At 38.7% G+C, this 20,717-nt stretch overlaps 1 protein-coding gene across 6 annotated transcripts in view; it reads right to left on the bottom strand.

Annotated features, from left to right (window-relative positions):
* Positions 1–20,717, bottom strand: part of eys (eyes shut homolog) — a 307,886-nt gene that overhangs the window by 271,523 nt on the left and 15,646 nt on the right. For all 6 annotated transcript variants that reach the window (XM_049472628.1, XM_049472623.1, XM_049472625.1 and 3 more), the window contains exons 3-5: positions 16,487–16,603; positions 5,012–5,208; positions 1,265–1,383 (exon numbers count right to left, since the gene is read on the bottom strand). In XM_049472628.1, coding sequence (XP_049328585.1) covers positions 1,265–1,383; positions 5,012–5,208; positions 16,487–16,603 — 433 coding nt within the window. The remainder of the gene's footprint in view (positions 1–1,264; positions 1,384–5,011; positions 5,209–16,486; positions 16,604–20,717) is intronic.

The following is a 20,717-nucleotide window of genomic DNA, read 5'->3' as shown; positions in this document are numbered from 1 at the left end:
ACACTCTCGCGTACACATTAATCCCCTCGGTCGTCCGTTCCCTCTCAGAGTTTTTAATTTATTTTTTTTGCTCTCCCTCTTCCGATTGTGGTTGAGTCTGAGAGGCTGTTTATATTTATGGACTGAAGTGATCTTTGCCATTACGGCCCACAGAGATGTACAGCTGGAGATAAGCGAAGCAATAGCTCTAAAAAAACCCTCAGAATCCGCCGTCCTCAGAGAGAGCTAATAAAGCACCATTCTCTGTCATCTCACCCCTCGTTATCTGTAAAAAAGCAATTCAGGCACTGTCACATGACTGGAACAAAAGCTCCATTTATATACCTGTAGTATATTTTTAACTGTGCTTATAACCAATCTTTCAGAATATTATGAGGTTAGACACAGTGAGACGTTTATACTATTAGAGCATAATTAAAATATGTAATACACAGTACCAGAAAAAAGAAGTTGATCACTTAAGTCATGTAAACTGTGAAGAAACACACAGGAATTAAATGTTATGAATTTAAAGGGCAGTTCTGATGAGTGCCAGTTCCATCATTATAATATTTTTGATGATATTTGCGGTGACCGCACTTGAGGATACTTTCAAAGTTCTTGAAATTCTTCTATTTGGACTAACTGAATTTCATTCTTTTTTTTTTTTCTTAAAGTATTTTTGTCAGAAAAGAAGAGAAGAACATGCAAAGATGCCTTAAAGTTATGGTTAAAAATCAGGGTTAATAAAACCACCAAATGTTAATTTCTGAGCTCATAAAACATTAGTAGTGTTGTTTCTAAATGAATATGAACTTGTTTTCTTTTCATTTCTTAAGGTCTAAAAGCAATGCATCTTTTTTCCTTATTTCCCATTTTCTGAAAATAAATCCTCTTAATGACATTATTTATATTTGGAACTTGTGAGAAATCCTGTCAGTACTTTATAGATTAAAACACCAATATTCAGTTTCTCTGATTTTAAAATTTAAAAATGATCATTTAAATCAGACCGGTATGAGCTATTGTAATCTATTAATTAGAATAGCACTGCCGAGGTAAATGTATAAATAGAATAGCACTGCTGAAGTAAATGTATGATTCGAGTAGCATTGGTGAGGTAAATGTATGATTAGAATAGCACAGCAGTTTATAGAATAAAACAGCAATGTTCATTTCACTGAAACCTTTACCTATAAAGAATAAAATCAGAGAAACTGGTAATTTTGAGGTTGTCTTTTATGAGAAATGACCCGGAAGTACATGGAGTGGTAAATAAGCCTACCTGCAGTAGTACTGATTTCCCCTGGCCAGGCAGCTGCCCCGGTTCAGGCAGGGAGACGGGTGGCACGGCCCGCCCTGCTGCCCCCTGCAGTCCGGCCCGGAACACACACATGTGGAGTTCTGCACACACAGGAACAGACAGACAGATACTGAAGAAGATGATGTGATGAGTCGGACCACACCGAGAGACGAGCTGGACCGGTTGTGGTGATGGATCACAGACAGCTGGGTTAACTTTCTAAAAAGAGGTTCTCAACAGTAGAGATCATGTGGAGTCCCACTGGGTTGTGATGTAGGGCTTATGAAACTGATGGTAATAATTACAGTACAGAAATTATTACAGTTAAGAAGTGAAGTTTGGACTTGCATGCAGATTTACATACAGTTTAAGCACTAAACTTTTATCTTTTAACTTTTATGTAATAACAGGTTTCTGGCAAAATCGTGAAAAATAACTAAATGCTATAGCTATGCTAATAGCATGAGGACACTGAGCACATTCTAGTGATTTTCAAATATAAATATACGGAAAAACTAACGAGGGAAGTTAATTTTGGTATTCCCATGATCTTCAGAAGAAGCAGCTGATGTCACTTCCTGTTGCTGATGTAATTTGTTGTTGCAGAATGTTCCAGGTGTTTTAGATGATCAGGGAAATGTGTTACGGTAACAGGACTGAGTGAAAACCCAGAGACACAACTAAAATGTGTATTTTAAAATATTTTTAAAGCATAGATGGGATTTGGAGCCACACAATTACACAAAAAAAATTGTATATATATATATATATATATCTTACTTTTAGAATTAAGTCAATGTACAAGACACTATTCCTGATAATAAAATGGATTTTAAAGTTATGATGTGTGCACATTTATACATGTAATTTCCTGGGAACAGAAATGGCACCCATTCGGCAGAATATGCCAAATATCGTACATCCCTTTTCATTATCCACAGCGCTGTTCCCGGTGGCGAGTCGTGAGTTTAAACAAGCGAGCGTCAGTCGGAGAGAGGGAGCACAGGAGGCAGAAACACAGAGAGACAAGTCATTATCCAGCCCTGCTCTCCAAACCCGTCCTAACTGATCCTGACATCAATACTATTCTCAGACTCGGCCGCTCAAAGGCCGGGGTATAATAGGGCCGCGGTGCCGGACGTGCGGAATATGGAGCCGCCTCCTGCTATTGGACTTGGCGAAGGTGCGGCGACAGGAAACGGATTATTTCATTTTCATACAGATGAGCTTCTTCAGGAACGGCTGCAGACAAAACTAATCAATGTAAAACAGATCAATTTACAGACTGAGGGCTCGTCAGAGAGTGTGTGTGTGTTTTATTTCCGCTAGATATTAAAGACAAGAAAGTTCTGACCTGGAAAATCCAGAGAAAACACAAGCAAAATTTTTTTTTGTTTTAAATATATAATCAAACAAACAAAAACTAAGAAATATAAACCCTCCCATTCAGCCTGTTCTTCAATGCTTGGCATATGTTGAAAAAAAAAAAACAAGTTCAGAAATCAATATTTGGTGGAATAACCCTGGTTTGTTTTTAATCACAGTTTTGTTCATGCATCTTGGCATCATGATCCCCTCCACCAGTCTTACACACTGCTTTTGGATAACTTTATGCTGCTTTACTCCTGGTGCAAAAATTCAAGCAGTTCAGTTTGGTGGTTTGATGGCTTGTGATCATCCATCTTCCTCTTGATTATAATCCAGAGGTTTTCAATTTGGTAAAATCAAAGAAACTCATTTTTAAGTGGTCTCTTATTTTTTTTTCCAGAGCCAAACAAGAAGATGGTCATATTGTTATGCTTGATGTAATGCTACGCATGATGCGAGTTTTACAGTCCATGTGTTCCAGTGATCCAATCTCCTCCTGGGATTCATAACTCGGCTCATGTGGTGAATATAACAACGTTCTGAAGGTCATCCGAGACAATTAGTCCCTTATTGTCACATTTCTTCTCCTCTAATTCATTTTCTCTCCGGACGGCTGAGAGCACCGCCCACTCACACACCAGCACAGACCAGCCTCCCGGCACCGGGAGATAAAACACAGATAAAACACAGATAAAACATCTTCATTATATCTCTGTCTTTATATAAAAACGCATTTCCGCCTGGCAGCTGAACACGCAACAGATTGCTCTTAACGGGAAATTAATAAATAATTAAACAAATTAGTACATTAAAAAAAGAACTAGTGCCAAATGCCACCTCATTTCCCTATCAAAAGAGATAAATTAATTGTTGCAACCTTGCAAGCTGATCCTGCTTCAAAAGGTGGCTCGTCAATTTGCATGTGGCATTTTCTTTTAATCACTGTCTCTGTAGCAGAATGTAAAAAAAAAAAAAATAATAAAATAAATAAAAAACTAAACAAAAAACGAAAAAAAAAAATGAAACTAGTGCAGGATTACATGTTTCAGTGGTGGTTGTAATGGTATTTCAGGTGGTTGCGTTGGTGTTGAGTTCACTGCTGGTACAGTGGCATAGTGGTGTACTTATTTAAATATTTATTTTGACACATAAATATTGTTTAAACATTGGCTTTGACTTTTCTAGGTGGTTTTTATGCATTTTTCATATACTACCATATCTTTAGGAGCACTGCTAAAGAAGACACTGGGTACCTCTCACTAGCCAACGCCAGGCAGGAAGAAAAAGCATCTCATACAGTGGTTTGCAAAAGTATTTATACCCTTTGACCTTTTTCCAAATTTTGCAATTGTGTAACATATTACAGCACATAATTGTGAAGTAAAACCAAAATTAAGCATGGTTTGAATTTTAAATTAACTTAAAATTACTCTCCTTTGGGGAACCTCACTCTGCTTTCCTGTACCCTGCTCCAAACTCGATCTACCTCACTCTCCCTCATTGTACCTCACTGTACTGCTTCGCCAAAATGACGTAATATATTGTCTGGTAATTTGAAGAAATTGTTAAAATATGGAACCCCTCTTCGGAATACCTAGATAATACACATGACCATAAGGTTGAAAACTGTACCTTATTTTATTCTCCTTTTTTCCTTGTTTTTTTCCCCTCCTCCTTTTTCACTACCCTGTCGGACTGATGTATGCAGTGTGTAGTGTTTTGTTTTGCTATTTCTGTTAGAATTGCAGTATCATTGTAGATGTTAATAGTGTGGGAAACTTTCTAATGTGAAAATCGTATAAATACATAAAAATATATATTTTTACACTCTACCTCACTCTCTTATTGTACCTCACTCTTCTTCACCAAAATGACGCATGGTTTGAATTTTAATCAACTTCAAACTAATTTGCTCTACCTCACTCTGCTTTACTATACCCACTTCACCTCACTCTACCTCACTCTGCTTCACTTTACCCCGACTTACCTCGCTCTACCTCACTCTCCCTCATTGTACCTCACTCTGCTTCACTCTTACTTCACCTTACTCTACCTTGCTCTATCTCACTTCACATTACTCTACCTCACATCCCTCACTCTACTTTACTCCGCCTCCCTACCTTGCTCTATCTTACTTAAAATTACTATACCTCGCTTCAAACTAGAATCAGTATCAGTAAAATACTGTCAAAAACCCCCCAAAAAAATCTCAATATTTCGTCGCTCTGGGTCCACACATTTTAACCAGAACTCAGATCATGAATCATATATTGGTGACCTCTGGGTTAGACATATTTAAAACATGGGTCACAATAAAATCAAGTGATAAAACCAAATCTGACAGAAGAAGCTGGAGCTCACAGTTTGGTCGGGGATACAGGCCGATTCCTGTTGGCATCCGAGCGTTGCGCAGTATTGGTCGAATTCCGTCTCGCAGTTGGAGCCGGTGAATCCCTCCAGGCACGAGCAAACGTACGTCTCGCCACGTTCCTCACATTCACCGCCGTTTCTGCACGGGCTGGACCCACAGGGGCTCTTCTTCTCCGAGCAGAAAGTACCTGCAAACAGAAGAACACAAACATTAACACCAAACACGACTCGTCTTTCGTCTCTTCAACTACACCAGCTGAAAGAAGCCAAACGAAAGAGATTCTTTCTTCAAACTCGCAAAGAGAGACGGCCACTCTACTGAGCTTCTGCGGTTTTAAGATAAAAGGCGACTCGACGCGAAAGCCAAACACTTTTATGTGCGGAGTTAATGAATGGCTGTGTCTTTTTTCTGCTTTGTGTCGAAAGCGTCTATATTTGGGTCGAGAGGTTATGATGAAAGCCAGAGTCAGTGTTAGTGTGATGTCTGCCAACAAAAGCAATGACTTTCAAACAAATAAAAACACTCGCGGGGGAAATAAGCCTGGCAACAATCAAACGCAAGCTGTTTTGCAGCTGGTGCGATGCATTTTTCATGTTGCCAGAGATAAAAAGAAAAGGAGCAACAAACACTCCTGAAAATTCGTGTTCCTCCAGTTCTTGGAAGTGTACGGACCGTTACGTACATACAAAACTGCCAAAGTCAATCCGTAAAGAAATTTCACTTATGAGCACATAGCTGGGTGACGGTAATTACTAAGAATTGTTACACAAGTTCATAGGTATGCATACAACTGTGTTTATCTGTGTAATCGTTAAAAAGAACTCAAAACAGAGCTTCAAAACAGGCGAACTCCAAAACCCCAAAACTGTTACATCACAGTCTTGACTCTTCACTGTATATTTACACCTCCAACATTAAATACTACAAAAAGAAACTCAATTTCTGCAAAGCAAAGAAATGGTAAAGTGGTAAAAGATGAATATGGTGGTGTGGACACTGGAGAGCAGCTTATGGGAATAATGGTTGCTACAGAAACCAGGTCTAATCTCTTTTAACTCAATCTAGCTCACTCCACTGTAATTTTAAATTAAAATCTGCCTCACTCTACCTCACTCCACTGTAATTTTAACTCAAATCTGCCTTACTCTACCTCAGTCTACCGTTATTTTAACCCACTCTACCTTGCTCTACCTAACTTTCCCACAATCCACCTCACTCTACCTCACACTGCCTTGTTCTGTCTCACTTTACCTTGCTCTATCTTGTTGTATCTTGCTTCACAATACTCTACCTCACCTCAACTCACTATACCTCACTATGTTGCTATATAAAAAAAAATTATTATCATAAAAAACGCAGCAGGATAAAGATAAAAAAGAAGATGTAGCTAACAGTCCTATTAAATACTTCTATTTTATATATAAAAAACGCCTACAACTTCATAACAGCAGTATTTTGATTAAGATTTGTCTGGCTTCCTCCTGTCCCATATTTCTCTCTCTGTAATTATTTGGACAACCCAAATTAGCAGCAGAATTCCCTCCAAAAGCCCTGTAACATCTTCACACGCAGCATCAAAAGAACTTCAAACGAGCAGCTCGTCGCGTGGAAGAACCTCGGTACTGTATTTGTTTTGCACGCTGCGAGACTCCGTGTGGCAGCGTATTTAAATATAAATAAGAATATTAGCTTTGCTCCCAACAAACGCTTGCTCCCGGCATCTCCGAGTCTCTTTGTTCATGTTTAATCATCTCCCAGTCATTGCTCGGCTGGCAATAAAAGGCACGGCAGACTCTTTAATCAATAATTGAGCTCAAGTTTAAGACGACCTCGGCGGTGGCAGGTAGCCAAGCCATCCTCGGCCTCGCCGCTGCATGTTCCTGAATGAAGATGAGTGGTCAAGCTTTAGAACATCAGAGAACACAGACGATCGAGCTCTGGAGAATACAACGTACAGAGACTCTGATGGAGGTGTACCATTGACTTCTGGCTTCATGAAAAGTAAGTGTGTACAGTGTTCACTCACCTATTCAATCCTATCTGTAAAATTCTCACTACAGACCTCCAAACTTCACGTAGATTCATGATCAGATCAAGAACAGTAGAGCATAAAGAACTTCATGGAATGGAGAGTTTCCATTTCCAAACAGCAAAGCAAAGAAAGCTTCTGCATCTGGGAATCCGATAAAGAAGTCTGGGTTTAATTCGGTGGCCAGGAGAATGGTAATTGTCTGTCTACATTGTGCTAAGTGTAAAGTTTGGTAGAGGGGGGATAATTATTACGGTGTGGGGTTGTCCTTAAAGAGATTGGCTCAGCCCCGTATTTCAAGTGAAAGAAACTCTTTATGTGAATTTGTTCCATTTACGAAGTTCTAAAGCAAGTGCGATAACTATAATCCATAAACACTATAATAGGGATGTCCTAATCACCATTTTTTCACTGCTGAGTCATTTAATTCCTGTTCTGATACATTGGCAATGCAGTCAAAAATTAAGTTTTCTGTTAACATGCCATTTTTATCACCAAAATGTGTTTGTAAAAAGTATTTTTTAATTGTACTAGCTTGCGCTTCTTAAAGGATTATAAATGATTGCTAAATATATTTATGGAAACAATATATTTAAGTTGATTTAGATCAGGAATTTTATGCTTTGTTCAGAACTTTGCGTGAAAAGTTTGGTGTGGAAGAACTTGATTAGACTGCACAAGAACTTGACTAGTCCTGATCTCAAATTTATTGGTTAAATAAAGTGATTCTGATCTGATCCGAAAAAAAGGCGGGGCTACATCATATGCGTTATGAGTGCGATGTCACTTAAATTTATATTTATAGCGTTATTCATAGTTAAGTCTGCGGTTTAAATAGAAAGGAAGTTTAGGAATATATCTATATCTATGTTGACGAAAGTACTTCTGGGTGTACTTTTCCTGTCGTTACGACAGCAAAGACACGCTGACACGCCCCTTAATTCAAGCCGCATGGTGCCTGTAAAGTCATAACACACTGTACCCAATAACTGCAATGTTATATTGTATTAAGGCCAAATTAACTCAGGCAAATTTATTGCTAGTTTTAAGAGTTACGTATTTCAAAGTGTTCTTCTAGTTTCTACCGTCTTGGCACCTCTGGGACGTAACCAAATGACCTACCTGTCAGCCAGGACTCACCGTGAGCCGGGTCTACTGTACCACAGCACCGCTGTAGCGCTCTCGCTCTAATGTAAGGCATCTCTGCCGTCAAACTAAGTTGTGCTTTTGCTCTTTGTGGGTTAAATTTAGACGTGACTGCGCAGAGCCAGAGGTTCAAGGTGAGTGCGATTTGATTTTATTCCCTGGCGGTGCATTTGGTTTTCTGTGTTCTTCAGACAACACTGACTCATTTATCTTTCCTGTAAGTCCTTTTTTTCCCCTCTCTTAGCATATTCCTGCATGCTAAACCCCATGATAATACAGTCTCCTGTCTACCGGGCCCCGAGCAGCACCGGAGGAAGCGTCTCGCTGGGCAGCGCCGTCGCCATCTCCGCGTTCGGCCTGTGCTGTTGTTTTCACGCCGTTCACAGCGGGACGCCAACATCTACGAAAGGTTAAAGCGGGTTGACATTTGCATCATTATTTTGCTGAGAAATCACTTCGGATGGGCGCTGTGTCCTCCCTCCATCCTGTTGGCAGTGTAAAATAAAAATAAAATCTACATACAGCCATCCCAGGACTTTTGGCATGGGCGTGCCAAAAGACACAGGACATCAGGATGTAAATGTGAATTGATGGCGAATGTTTAAAACAGTGAATAGCAGATGAAGATGTTTCATTTACGAAGTCCTAAAGCAAGTGCCATAACTATGAACTATACACACAATAAAAGGGATGCCCTGAACTTTTATTTTTTCCATGTCCGAGTTATTTGAAAAAATAAAAACAAATTTAATAAGACCAAAAAAAATAAGACCAAAATATTTTTTTATTTGATTTTACCAAATTGGAAACCTTTGGAATATAAATGAAGAGGAAGATGGATGATCACAAGCCATCAAACCAAGATGAACTGCTTGAATTTTTGCACCAGGAGTAAAGCAGCATAAAGTTATCCAAAAGCAGTGTGTAAGACTGGTGGAGGGGAACATGATGCCAAGATGCATGAAAACTGTGATTAAAAACCACCAGGGTTATTCCACCAAATATTGATTTCTGAACTCTTAAAACGTTATGAATATGAACCTGTCTTATTTGCATTATTTGAAATATACTGTAAATAAATGAAGTGGTAACTGAAGTGTATAGTCACAGAAGCCTTATATTACCACCCACAGTGGACAGCACCTTTAAACACACCTCCTAGTCAACTGTGCAGAGTTATCCCTGTGTAAAAGGCCACTGTCACTGAGGGACTATCACTGTCATGGACGAGTGTACCTGGCTTTAAAGATGTTTGGGCAGATGCCATGTCAAATTGACATCTGAATAAATGTCCAGACCAAGAGCTTCCCGGTAGAACACTGCCTGAAGCATCTCCCTTTAACAGTGTCACTCAGGTCGTCACGCTTTACCCGGGACCATGAGAACCGACCACTTCATTACCATCGAATATGTTCTGAGACATTGAGATGTGCCACTGTTACAATATAATCCTAGACCAAGACAGGCATCAGCTGGTAACTGATTTTGAATGGTCATTAGCCATTAGAGGCATATTATACCTGTTTAAACACAAGTTAGAATAGGTCTATATTCATGATAGAAGTAAAAATCTAGGTACAGATCCCTCCCTCAGACAAAGCCTGCTGGCTAATCCTGTTGTGTACTAAGGAGTAATTATGAAGGAGAAGCATTACAGAAGCATATGATTCCTGATACGAAACTCTTTCAGCTGATAAATAGAAAACAAATAAGTGTTTTCACAGAAAACATATTCCTTTCTTATAATATTCTGTTTTTAATTCAGTATTGCGAGTTGGTTGCTAGTGTCGCTAGAAGATAACTTCAACTTAATGTGTGGTTCCTATGAGGTTTCTAAGTAGATACCAGGTATTTATATATAAATGTTGTTAGTCAGACATTATGTTTGATGTTCCAAAGTGCGTCATTTATGTATGCTATAGTAATGATGTTGCAATGATGGTAGTTACGGTGGCATTGTTTGCTTTGGTTTTACTATACAAGGTACTATTACGTCGCAGGATGGTTGCTGTGGTATTTTAGGGTGGTCATTTTAGTATTGCTTAATGGTAGAGGTATATTTCTCTGAATTTCCAGCAGCTGTTGTAGCGACTCAGCTAAATGTAAATACTCGGCTGTTTGTAAATCACATGCACAAAAAAAAATAAGGGGTAAGGGAACAGCAAAACAATTAACACCATATCCCTTGGGATGTCTCGAGGGAGGCGGCCTATTAATAGACTAATACCGTGATGAGATCGACCCCGGCGACGGCGCGAGAGCTCGCGAGAGACCGGCCAATCAAAGGAAAATCTCATTTGAAGCGTCCCGCTAGTGGCGCTCATTATTATGTGCGAGCCGGCTGCGGTCCGCGAGGGCAGCCACTAACTTCACCATGATTAATGGGGTGACAGCCGAAGCAAAGTCAGGGAACTGCAGGCCCCGCGGGGGGCCGCAGCCCAGCCAAACCCGGGGCCAGTTCTTTGAGGCGTCTCCCCAAAGTGCCCGAGCGAACGCAGCTGGCGGAATGCAGGTGGGTCGGCGAGCTGGCGCTGAAGCACTCTGGGTAATCCGCGCTCCATATGATGGTGCGAGGACCTGATTATGATGAGAATCGGATAAACGAGCCCCGGGGAAGCTCCGGTGGGGTCGCGGCGTGGAAGTCATTTGCATGCATTTACAGGCACTTGCGCGGGCTTGACGGAAACGTGTTGTATGAAAGGTGTTAACAAGTTTGAGAACACTCGAGGATTGTTGGAGACGCCGGGTGACGACAGGCTTGTTGACAGCGGGGACACTCGAGACAAGCGTCACCGCCACAGCTCTGAAAACACATCATTTAACTGGATATAAAATGCAAGGATCATCTATAAACGACAAGCAGTGAATGCGACAAAAGCGGCGAAAGCAACACAGCAAACAGTCAATTTTCACAGCTGATCTTCCACCTGCATTGTTTAAATAGCATCAGTGCTTCTGTATACATCTACACTGATGGGCGTGGTGGTCTGAAAATGAGGTGTATTCAGGTAAATTTCTGGTGTATTGCTGGTGTATCTTAGTAACGAAAAACACAGGTGCTCCACTGACTGAATACAACCCAGACAGACTAGAAAAACACAACCGTTTTTTCATCAACAATAAACAGAATAGTAAATAAAATAACATGGCTGTTCCTGTAAATGAGCTGCTGGAGCTCCTTCACAGTGTGAACCAGCAGGTCAGTTTCCTCTGCTGAGAAGCATTAAAACACATACAGGTAGCTGCACCGTTAAAATAGCAATCTGCAAATGTGAGAGCGCACCTGACTCTTAAAGGTAATGGCAACCGACACACAAATTAGTTCATTTCAAGGCCAAAAAAAAACATGATTAATTACATGATTAGTACATGCCTTTTGCGTGTTTTGAGCCGTGCAAGGTGCACTTTTCCCGTCATTACGATAGCAAAGACACACTGACACAGTTGCAATTAAGAATTCCAAGGAGCATTTACAAAGTTTGATGAAGGTGGTTGTCATGGTATACATCAGGGGATTACTACGTTACTGGGTGCTCAGTGTAATTGTTAAATCTTTGGAATCAATAAAGTATCTGTCTGTCTATCTATCTATCTATCTATCTATCTATCTATCTATCTATCTATCTATCTATCTATCTATCTATCTATCTATCTATCTATCTATCTCTGTTGATAAAGCTGATTAGCTGCAGCATCAATTTTATTCATAATAACAATAATACTAATAGTAATATTGGTTTACTATTTGCTCCATAAATGTTCTATATTATTAATGATACACCACACACTATCATCCTACGACTATCCATCGGTCACTGATCCATTCTATAATCATTATTTGCAGCCCTGACACACAGAGTAACAGATCTGGAAGAGAAAAAACATCGTATTCTGCTTGTTCTCCAGTTCCAGATTATAAAACCAATTGTAGTGAAGTGTGGTGGTGAAATAAATTCAGTGGTAGCTCCGACCCTTTAAACGCACCCCGATCAATACTAGCATGAGTGGAAATATAAATGTTTGATACGCTTGACCCAAGCGCCGACGGAGGCCTGTGTTTACTGAAACATAATTTACACCTTTGATTATACGATCAATAGGCCTACCATGCACACGCTGCCCGTGGTTCTGCTGCAGCGCTGGCCTGGATTAGATATCAAAGAAACCAAACCCAGAGAAAACTATAAAATGACCACAATAGCAGCAGAACAATGATAAAAATAGGCTTTATAAAAGCATTGGCCTTTCACTGGCCTTTCATTTCCACAGGAAACATTTAACAATACAAAAAGCTCAAACGCACAGAGAGTGAGGAAAGCCATACCTCACGATCAAGAGCTTGATAGACAACCCACAGAAACCAGCTTTATTATTAAAAACCTCCCACTACTAGCAACACCACATCAACCACCTCGTAACAACACCAAATCAACCACATTGGAAAGTGGTTTTAACCACCAAGTAATGATTTAACAACACCAAATAAACCAGCAACTGTAGCAACACCATATCAACCATCTAGTAATGACTTAGCAACACCACAGAATTCACCTAGCAACACCATGTCAACCATCTGTTAATGACTTTGCAATGCCAAAGGAACCACCCACAGTAGCAACATCAAATCAATCGCCTAGTAATGACTTAGCAACACCATAACCACCACCTAGTAATGTTTTGGCTACACCAAAGCAGCCACCTAGCAACATTATATCAACGTCCAAGTAATGATTTATCAACACCAAAGAAACCACCTACAGTAGCAACATCATATCAATCGTCTAGTAATGACTTAGCAACACCACAGAAACCACCTAGAAACACCATACCAACTAACTAGCAATGACTTACCAACAGCAAAGCATCCACCTTAAAACATTTTATGAAACATTAAGTAATGATTTTCTAATAGCAACGACCTGAGATAGGAAAGTAGGCACTTTGCAACACCACATCAACCATCTACTAAAACCATGTAATAACCCTTTGAAACATCAAAGAAACCACCAAAAAACACAAAGCATCTTTTAGCAACTATTAACAATACCATGTCAGTCAACCACCTAGGATACTATAACACCAACCTAGTAACACAATAGCATCAATCAAGCAACACCATAAGAACCACCTTATAACACTATAGCATCCATATGGGATACTACAGAAACCACCAGGCAAGTCCATTTCAACCACCTAGCAAAATCCTCTGGACACATGATAGCAGCACCATTGTAACCACAGAGAAACATCAGAGCATCCATGCAGCAATTATCATCAATACCGTGTCAACCACCCAGGATACCAAAACAACCACCTAGCAATAAAATAGCTTCCATCTGGCAACATCATATCAAGCACCTAGCAAAACCCTCTAGAAATATGACAGTCTAGAACCATTGTAACCACTGAGCAACTATTAGCAATACCATGTCAACCACCCAGGACACCACAAACAACCACCTTGCAACCACTTACCAACACCATAGCAACCATTTAGTAAACTCCACAGCAGCACATAGCCACACCATAGTAACTAAACTCTTCACAAAAGACAATCTTTTGTGAATGTTTAACATTTAAAAACAACAATTAACTGATCCCTTGCCCCTTTATAGCAATACCTAGAAACTACCAATCGACCCCATAGTTACCACGTGGTATACCATGGCTACGACCTAGCAAGATGTAAGAAATACAGCTCACTCAAACTGTAGTACTATACTGTAATTACAGTGCAGAGCTGCATCCGTAGCGAGCAGGGCTGCAGTTTCTACAGGAACCTCAGGTAAACTCTGCTACAGCTGCAAAGGTCTGCGACGCAGGCGTGACATTAGAAAATGTTGCTTAGTTGGACAAATTGCTACTGCCTATGAAACGATTAATCACCGAGCACGGCCACCTGGATTCGCTGCCCTAGAGTCCATCATGACATCATTACCTGGGGTGCCCAGGGGAGCAGGAAACGGTTGTCACGTTTTTGTGGGTGAGACACTCATTAGCCCAAATGGGACTTTATTATTCATTACTTTCCTAAATGGGTGACAGAGCATTGTCTCATAAACTGACTGCCAGATTCACAACAACCATAATTCTTATTTATTCCCGACGATCCTTTACAGCCTGGCCTGATTCAGAACACGCATCACTCTCTGCAGGATCAGTGAAGCACGGGAAAACACCTTTATTAAATACAGAAAGTGGCATCCTTCCATCAGTGAAATAAGAAAGCAGAGCATGAACACTTCAACACCAGACTGCATCGAAAATACATAAGAAAATACCAATATCATATCGTACGTATCACAGGATTTCACAAGATATCACAATATTTTTTTTAATTATTACGTTTTTTTGTCATGACTGGGCTTAAATATAGGTCTGTCTCTTACTGTACTGTCAGGAGTAAACTTAATATCAAAATTAAGGCTTTGATTACTATTGGGCTTACATTGTCTCATAAAATTACACAATATATGAAGAAATCAGCTGAAGAATTTAAACAATAGACTTTAACACGGCTTTCTTTACAAAACTAAATATCTTAAATAGTTCCATAACTTATAAATGAACCTAAAACATTCATAATGTAAGTATTCACAAGAGATATTTCTCAAAAGCTCTATTACACAAGTAAAACAAAAGTTACAATTTACAGTGTGTTATTTTTGAAGCCATTAGAGACATTACAGTGTATTTAAGCAGCTGTTCATCAGTTCATTATAATTCCCTTTGTTTTCCAGTTAAGAAATAAATACAGTTCAGAGTACAGAGTGTGCTTTAATATTATCCTTTAAGCTACAGTATTAATATAATTAAACCTATAATTAACCTCATGTTTCTTCAGGCAGACCAGCATGAGACTGAGCTGAGCTGCCATTGCTGTGCTTCTTCTACACTTCTACACAGTACTCCGCAGCGCCTCTAGTGGTATGCTGATATGAAAAAAACCCATACCGATTCAAAATCACTCTCCAGTATACCGTATAAAGCGATATACCGCCCAGCACTAATCGTATGTTGTGAAATGTTGCTCTGCAATACTTTATTTGATGTTAGATTAAAGATTGGTGTCAGAAGTGGTTTATGTTGTGTGTTGTTTAAACTTTAACCACTAGAGGGCAGTGTCACATTGCCCTCATGCCTTATGCCTTAGAATTCGAGCCGCACAGGGTGTATTTTTCCAATAAACCCCCTATCCAGATAAATCTCTCACCCAGATAGAGTGAATCTGATTGGATGTGAATTGTGATTGGATGTAGCGAAGTATAAACATATACCATTCCGACTCCCTATTGGTTTATACTGTGATCCATCACACCTGCACATTCCAAATTATATTTTCAACCATAACATTTTAATATTTTAACATTATAGTCATTATGGCTTTTAGAAAAATGTGTTTTGGGGAGAGAGGTGGGGGGTTGTGCACTATAGGGCTCTGTGGGCGTGGCCAAAGCTTTTTTTCTTAATGCCTATTATTTTTCTCCTTAAAATATTTTTCCTCTTATACCTTAAGTAGTTTTGAAATCAGTATTTTTACACTTTTACTTAAGGAGAGAAGTATTTTAAACCCTAGTATCTATACTTCTACTTGCAGAGTAATGAGTGGAGATACTTTTTAACTGCTTACTGTATATGTTCATAGATTTTTATGTCTTTAATATTAACCTACAATTTAGAAAATACATTCAATAAAGAAATAAAGAAAAAACACTAAATGAGAAGGTGTGTCCACAAATGGTTTGATTGGTACTGTATATGTATATATATATATATATATATATATATATATATATATATATATATATATATATATATATATATATATATGTGTATGTTGTCTGTTAAACAGTAAAAGACTTAACCGAATGTATTCCCCTCCCGGCTTCTCCTTTATCTGTTTGTAGAGAGTATCTCCGAGGCTTTCACAGATGATGGGTTTAATTGTCTGGATGTCTCTTTGTAAATCTGACTCTGTGTGGAGTTAATGTGCGAGTACCGGTCTGGACGGGCGGAGAACAGAAACAGAGGAAACTTCGGTCAGATGCGAGTCTGCGTAATTGCATCGCCATTGTGAAAGCCACCAAAATGACCCATCATTAATCATATGCCTCATTATCAAAACATAATGAGTCAAATGAGGCCAAGCACTATCTGAACGAAAAAATTAAACATCCATTAGCGGACTGAAAGAAAAGCACTCTTTTGTGAAGAACGGAATTTATCACGGCTTTCTGGATTGTTTCAGTGAATTAATTGAGTCGGCGAACGCGGCGTCGCTGCTACTCGCCTGTATATCCAGTAAAGCATCGGCACTGGTAGGAAGCTGGAGACACTTCAACACACGCCCCGTTCCTGCAGTTCCTCGTACAGTTCCTCTGGCCCAGGATCTCAGAGCAGTTCACACCTGTACAGAAAACACAGCAGTTAGGCTTTGCGTGTCTTAGTCACCCTCTATTCTGTACTAGTGCTGGGCGATATTTTGAGTTTTTTACATGTTTGAGTAAAATGAACATTGTTGTGTTATTATTCAAACTACAGACAACATTTATCCCAAATTCCTAATAAAAATATTGTAATTTAGAGCATTTATTTACAGAAAATGAGAAATGGCTGAAATAACAAAAAGATGCAGAGCTTTCAGACCTCAAATAAAGCAAAGAAAACAAGTTCACATTCATAAAGTTTTAGGAGTCAATATTTGGTGGAATAACCCTGTTTTTTAATCAGTTTTCATTCATCTTTGCATCATGTTCTCCTCCACCAGTCTTACACACTGCTTTTGGATAACTTTATGCTGCTTTTTTACTCCTGGTGCAAAAAAATAATCAGGCAGTTCAGCTTGGTTCAATGGCTTGTGAGACAAGAAATTCAAGTAATTAACTCTTGATGAGTTCAGCACAGCTGTTAACTGAAAGCCTGAATTCCAGGTGACTCTACCCCTCTTCTACCTCCAACATTACTTCATGTTTTTCTTCATAGTTTGAATGTTTTTGTATTAATCAACAATGCTACATTTTAATATAATAAACAAGCACAAAATTGAAGGTATTAAGGCATTATTTTTTTGACCGATACTGTATTTAATCAAATTTTGAGAATTTTAAATGGTTAAACTCATAATAAAATGGTAACAGAATATAAAGAACAATAGAATATTTAAAAAATATATAATTAATTTCCAGCACTGCTTGATATACATATTGATATGTATTATATATTGTATATATGTATAGCCAGCTCTACAGTCACTTTAATTATTATATTTGAGTGTCTCTACAGAACATCATAGTGAAACATTAGTTCAATTAATCATATTGTTCAGATGCAGAAATGTGTTTGTGTGGTTAGAGAAGTACCATTAGTTTATAATTTGCCTCCACTGCATTAGGAAGGATAATAGATCCACACCCTTAAAAGTGCTGCTAATTGCTGCATTTTCATTTAGCTGCTCAATTAGAAAAGTGTTTTTTTTTTCTTCTAATTAAATTCAATTAAATGGCTTAATCAAATCAATCTCCCATAGCTATTTTGAATATTTTTGAATATATGCTTTTGAAACAGTGATTATATAAATACACACACTGAGAACCACCTGGCAGGATCTATATGTAAAGATGCATCTCAAATTAATTGCATTTTAAAAACAGTAACTGAATCATTGTAATTAATCAAAATGTGTTGAAATTGAATTTTACTGATGATCAGTTATGGTTTGTTTGGAGAGACATGTCATCTGCTGGTGTTGATCCACTGTGTTTTATTATCAAGTTTAAAGTCAGTGCAGTTTTGTTTTCCCACAAAATCTTACAGCACTTCATGCTTCCCTCTGCTACTGACAACTTTTATGGAGATGTGGATTTCATGTTCCAGCAGGACTTGGCACACTGCCCAAAGTACCAATTGGTCTTAATATATAATATTCTATTTTTCAGAGACACTGATTTTTTTTTTTTTTTTATTAGCTGTAAGTCATAAACATCAACAATAAAAGAAATAAACGCTTAAAAAGATCCCTCTGTGTGTTTAATACATCTATATAATATATTAGCTTCACATTTTAAACTGAATTACTGAAATAAAGTAACTTTTCAATGACATTCGACTTTTTTGACATGCACATTCTAGTATGCACACACTGAGAACTCTCCTGGCAGGATCTATATGTAAAAATGCATCTCAATTATTTTTTTAAAAGTGCATTTTTAAAACAGTAATGCAATTGTTTTAATTAATTGAAATGTGTTGAGCAATCTCAATGATATATCTAATAATTAATCTTCCAGCCTTATTTCAAATATACTGACACTTTTAAAACAGTGATTCAATGAATCAAAATAACTGTACTGTATTTTTACACTATAAGGCGCACCAGATTATAGGGAGCATTATGCGACAATAGTAAGGCAAAGGAGTTTAGCCATGTTTCCCATCTAATTCAGCTAAAGCCAAGCTAAGTTAAGTAAACAAAACTGTAAAAGAAAATGTGTTTTTTTTTTTTGTTTATTTTTTTTAGAATTAAAGTCAAACAAGCGCTGGATGTTAACCTACACAGATTTTTCTCTTGAAAACTGTTTAATTGGGTAAGCAAAGTGCTTCAATCTTCTTACAGTAAACTTAGATTTCCAGGTTTACACTAAGGCTGGGTGCAGCAGCATTAGTATTAGCGGCTAACTGCTAGGGCCAAAAACACTACACAGAGAGTGATAATAGCTAGCGGTTTTCCCAAGTAGTTTTAATAAGGTAAATTTGCAGACTACAGTCCAATATACTCACTTCTGAAGGATAAAAGAGCTGGTGATTAGCGTGGTTAGCTGCTAATGCTAATACTGCTCCAGTCTCTGTACCACTGGCTAAACTGAAACTTCTGTATAACTCTGTACTTCAGTGGAGTGGCTTTACTGCTCTTTAATACCTGACTAGTAAAATTCATACACAAGGAATGATTTTTGGGAAAATGAAAGGATTTTAAGTGTGCCTTATAGTGCAAAAAATGCGGTTATTTTAATATTTGTGTCTCTGTAGAACCACACAATTGAAGTACCGCTAATTGAAATGGCTAATTGCTGTATTTTCATTTAGTTGCTCAATTAGAGATGTGTTTTTTTTTGCTCTTCTGAACACAATTCTTCTCTGTCTATCACTGTAGAACAACTATGAAGTTCATTCTGGAACCCAAAATAAAGTTCATCGACAGAACCGGGCTGATCTACAGGCTGCCAAGTGTGATTTAGAGTTAATACACTAACCTGTCAAAGTTTACTCCACACAGTCAGGAAACAAACCTGCCAAGAAATCAGCTCTACAGCGAGCGTGGCACGGAGCCTCGGCGAACAGTTACACTGTTTATAACAGGAGCTATGAATAATTCAGCGGCGATATCAATAAACCGCATTAGCCAAGCTACTCGCGATGACAACACTGGAGGCTTTCTACACATCTCGCCCTTTCAGGATCTCGCCGAGAGGCTGGTGTCTAAACCGTGTTTTTCGGAGGCAGATTTAACTGATAGCATCACGACGAGAGGTAACGTTTAACTCTGAATTAAGCGTCTCAGGGAGAAAGAACAACATATCAACTAATTAAGAACGCTTTCAGGTGCAGGAAGCAATTTCAGCAGGGGGTTCGGGGGCAGAATAAGAGACACTTAAGGAAACATGTTGCTCCAATAAACAGCCTGTAGGGGATCCATATTGTGGTGAAATAATTGCAGCGAGCTAAATAGGGAGAACAAGACGTTGTGACGGGTAAATAATAAATATTCTCTGCACTTTCTGCAGAAAGGGGAGCTGATCACACTGCCCTGATTCTTAAAAACAGTCCCTGCAGCAAGTATCACCTGTAACAGTGCCAAATTTTTATTTCTAGTCATAAAAAGACTGTGCTTTGATATAACAGTGGGCGATAAATCTTATTTGATCTTTTTTTCCAATAAAACAAGAATAAAAACTATGCTTTGACAGGCCAATAATATCATGTTCCTTTATTTTTGCTTCCTGCACTGAAAGTAGATGGGATTTTTCTTTCCCATATGACAAATACCATAAACAACAGGGATGGGATAAAATATCGATATTGCAATATATTCTAACATTTTCGTTTGCAATACATGGCATCAAATATATTTTCATATATTATTGAAACACAGGCACCAATTGGGTAAAGTGCTGGGCTGGGTAAAGTGGCAGGTTGGATAAAGTGCTGAACTGGGTAAAGGTAAAGTTCTGGGCTTGATAAAGTATTGGGTTGGGTTAAGGGGTGAATTGGGTAAAGTACTGGGCTGGGTAAAGTACTGGGCTTAGCTTGGAAAAATGCTGGGATGGGTAAAATACTGGGTAGGGTAAAGTGGTGGGCTGGGTACAGTACTGGGTAGGGTAAAGTGGTGGGCTGGGTAAAGTGCCGGGATGGGTAAAGTGCTGAGCTGGGTAAAGTGCCGGGATGGGTAAAGTGCTATTTTGGGTAAAGTGCTATTTTGGGTAAAGTGCTAGGATGGATAAAGTGCAAAGCTCCAGCCTTAAAAT

The sequence above is a fragment of the Astyanax mexicanus genome, chromosome 25 (genome assembly GCF_023375975.1).
Source record: "Astyanax mexicanus isolate ESR-SI-001 chromosome 25, AstMex3_surface, whole genome shotgun sequence".
Taxonomy (NCBI): domain Eukaryota; kingdom Metazoa; phylum Chordata; class Actinopteri; order Characiformes; family Acestrorhamphidae; genus Astyanax; species Astyanax mexicanus.
Note: the sequence above shows the minus strand (reverse complement) of the source record. Positions and strands in the feature narration are given on the sequence as shown.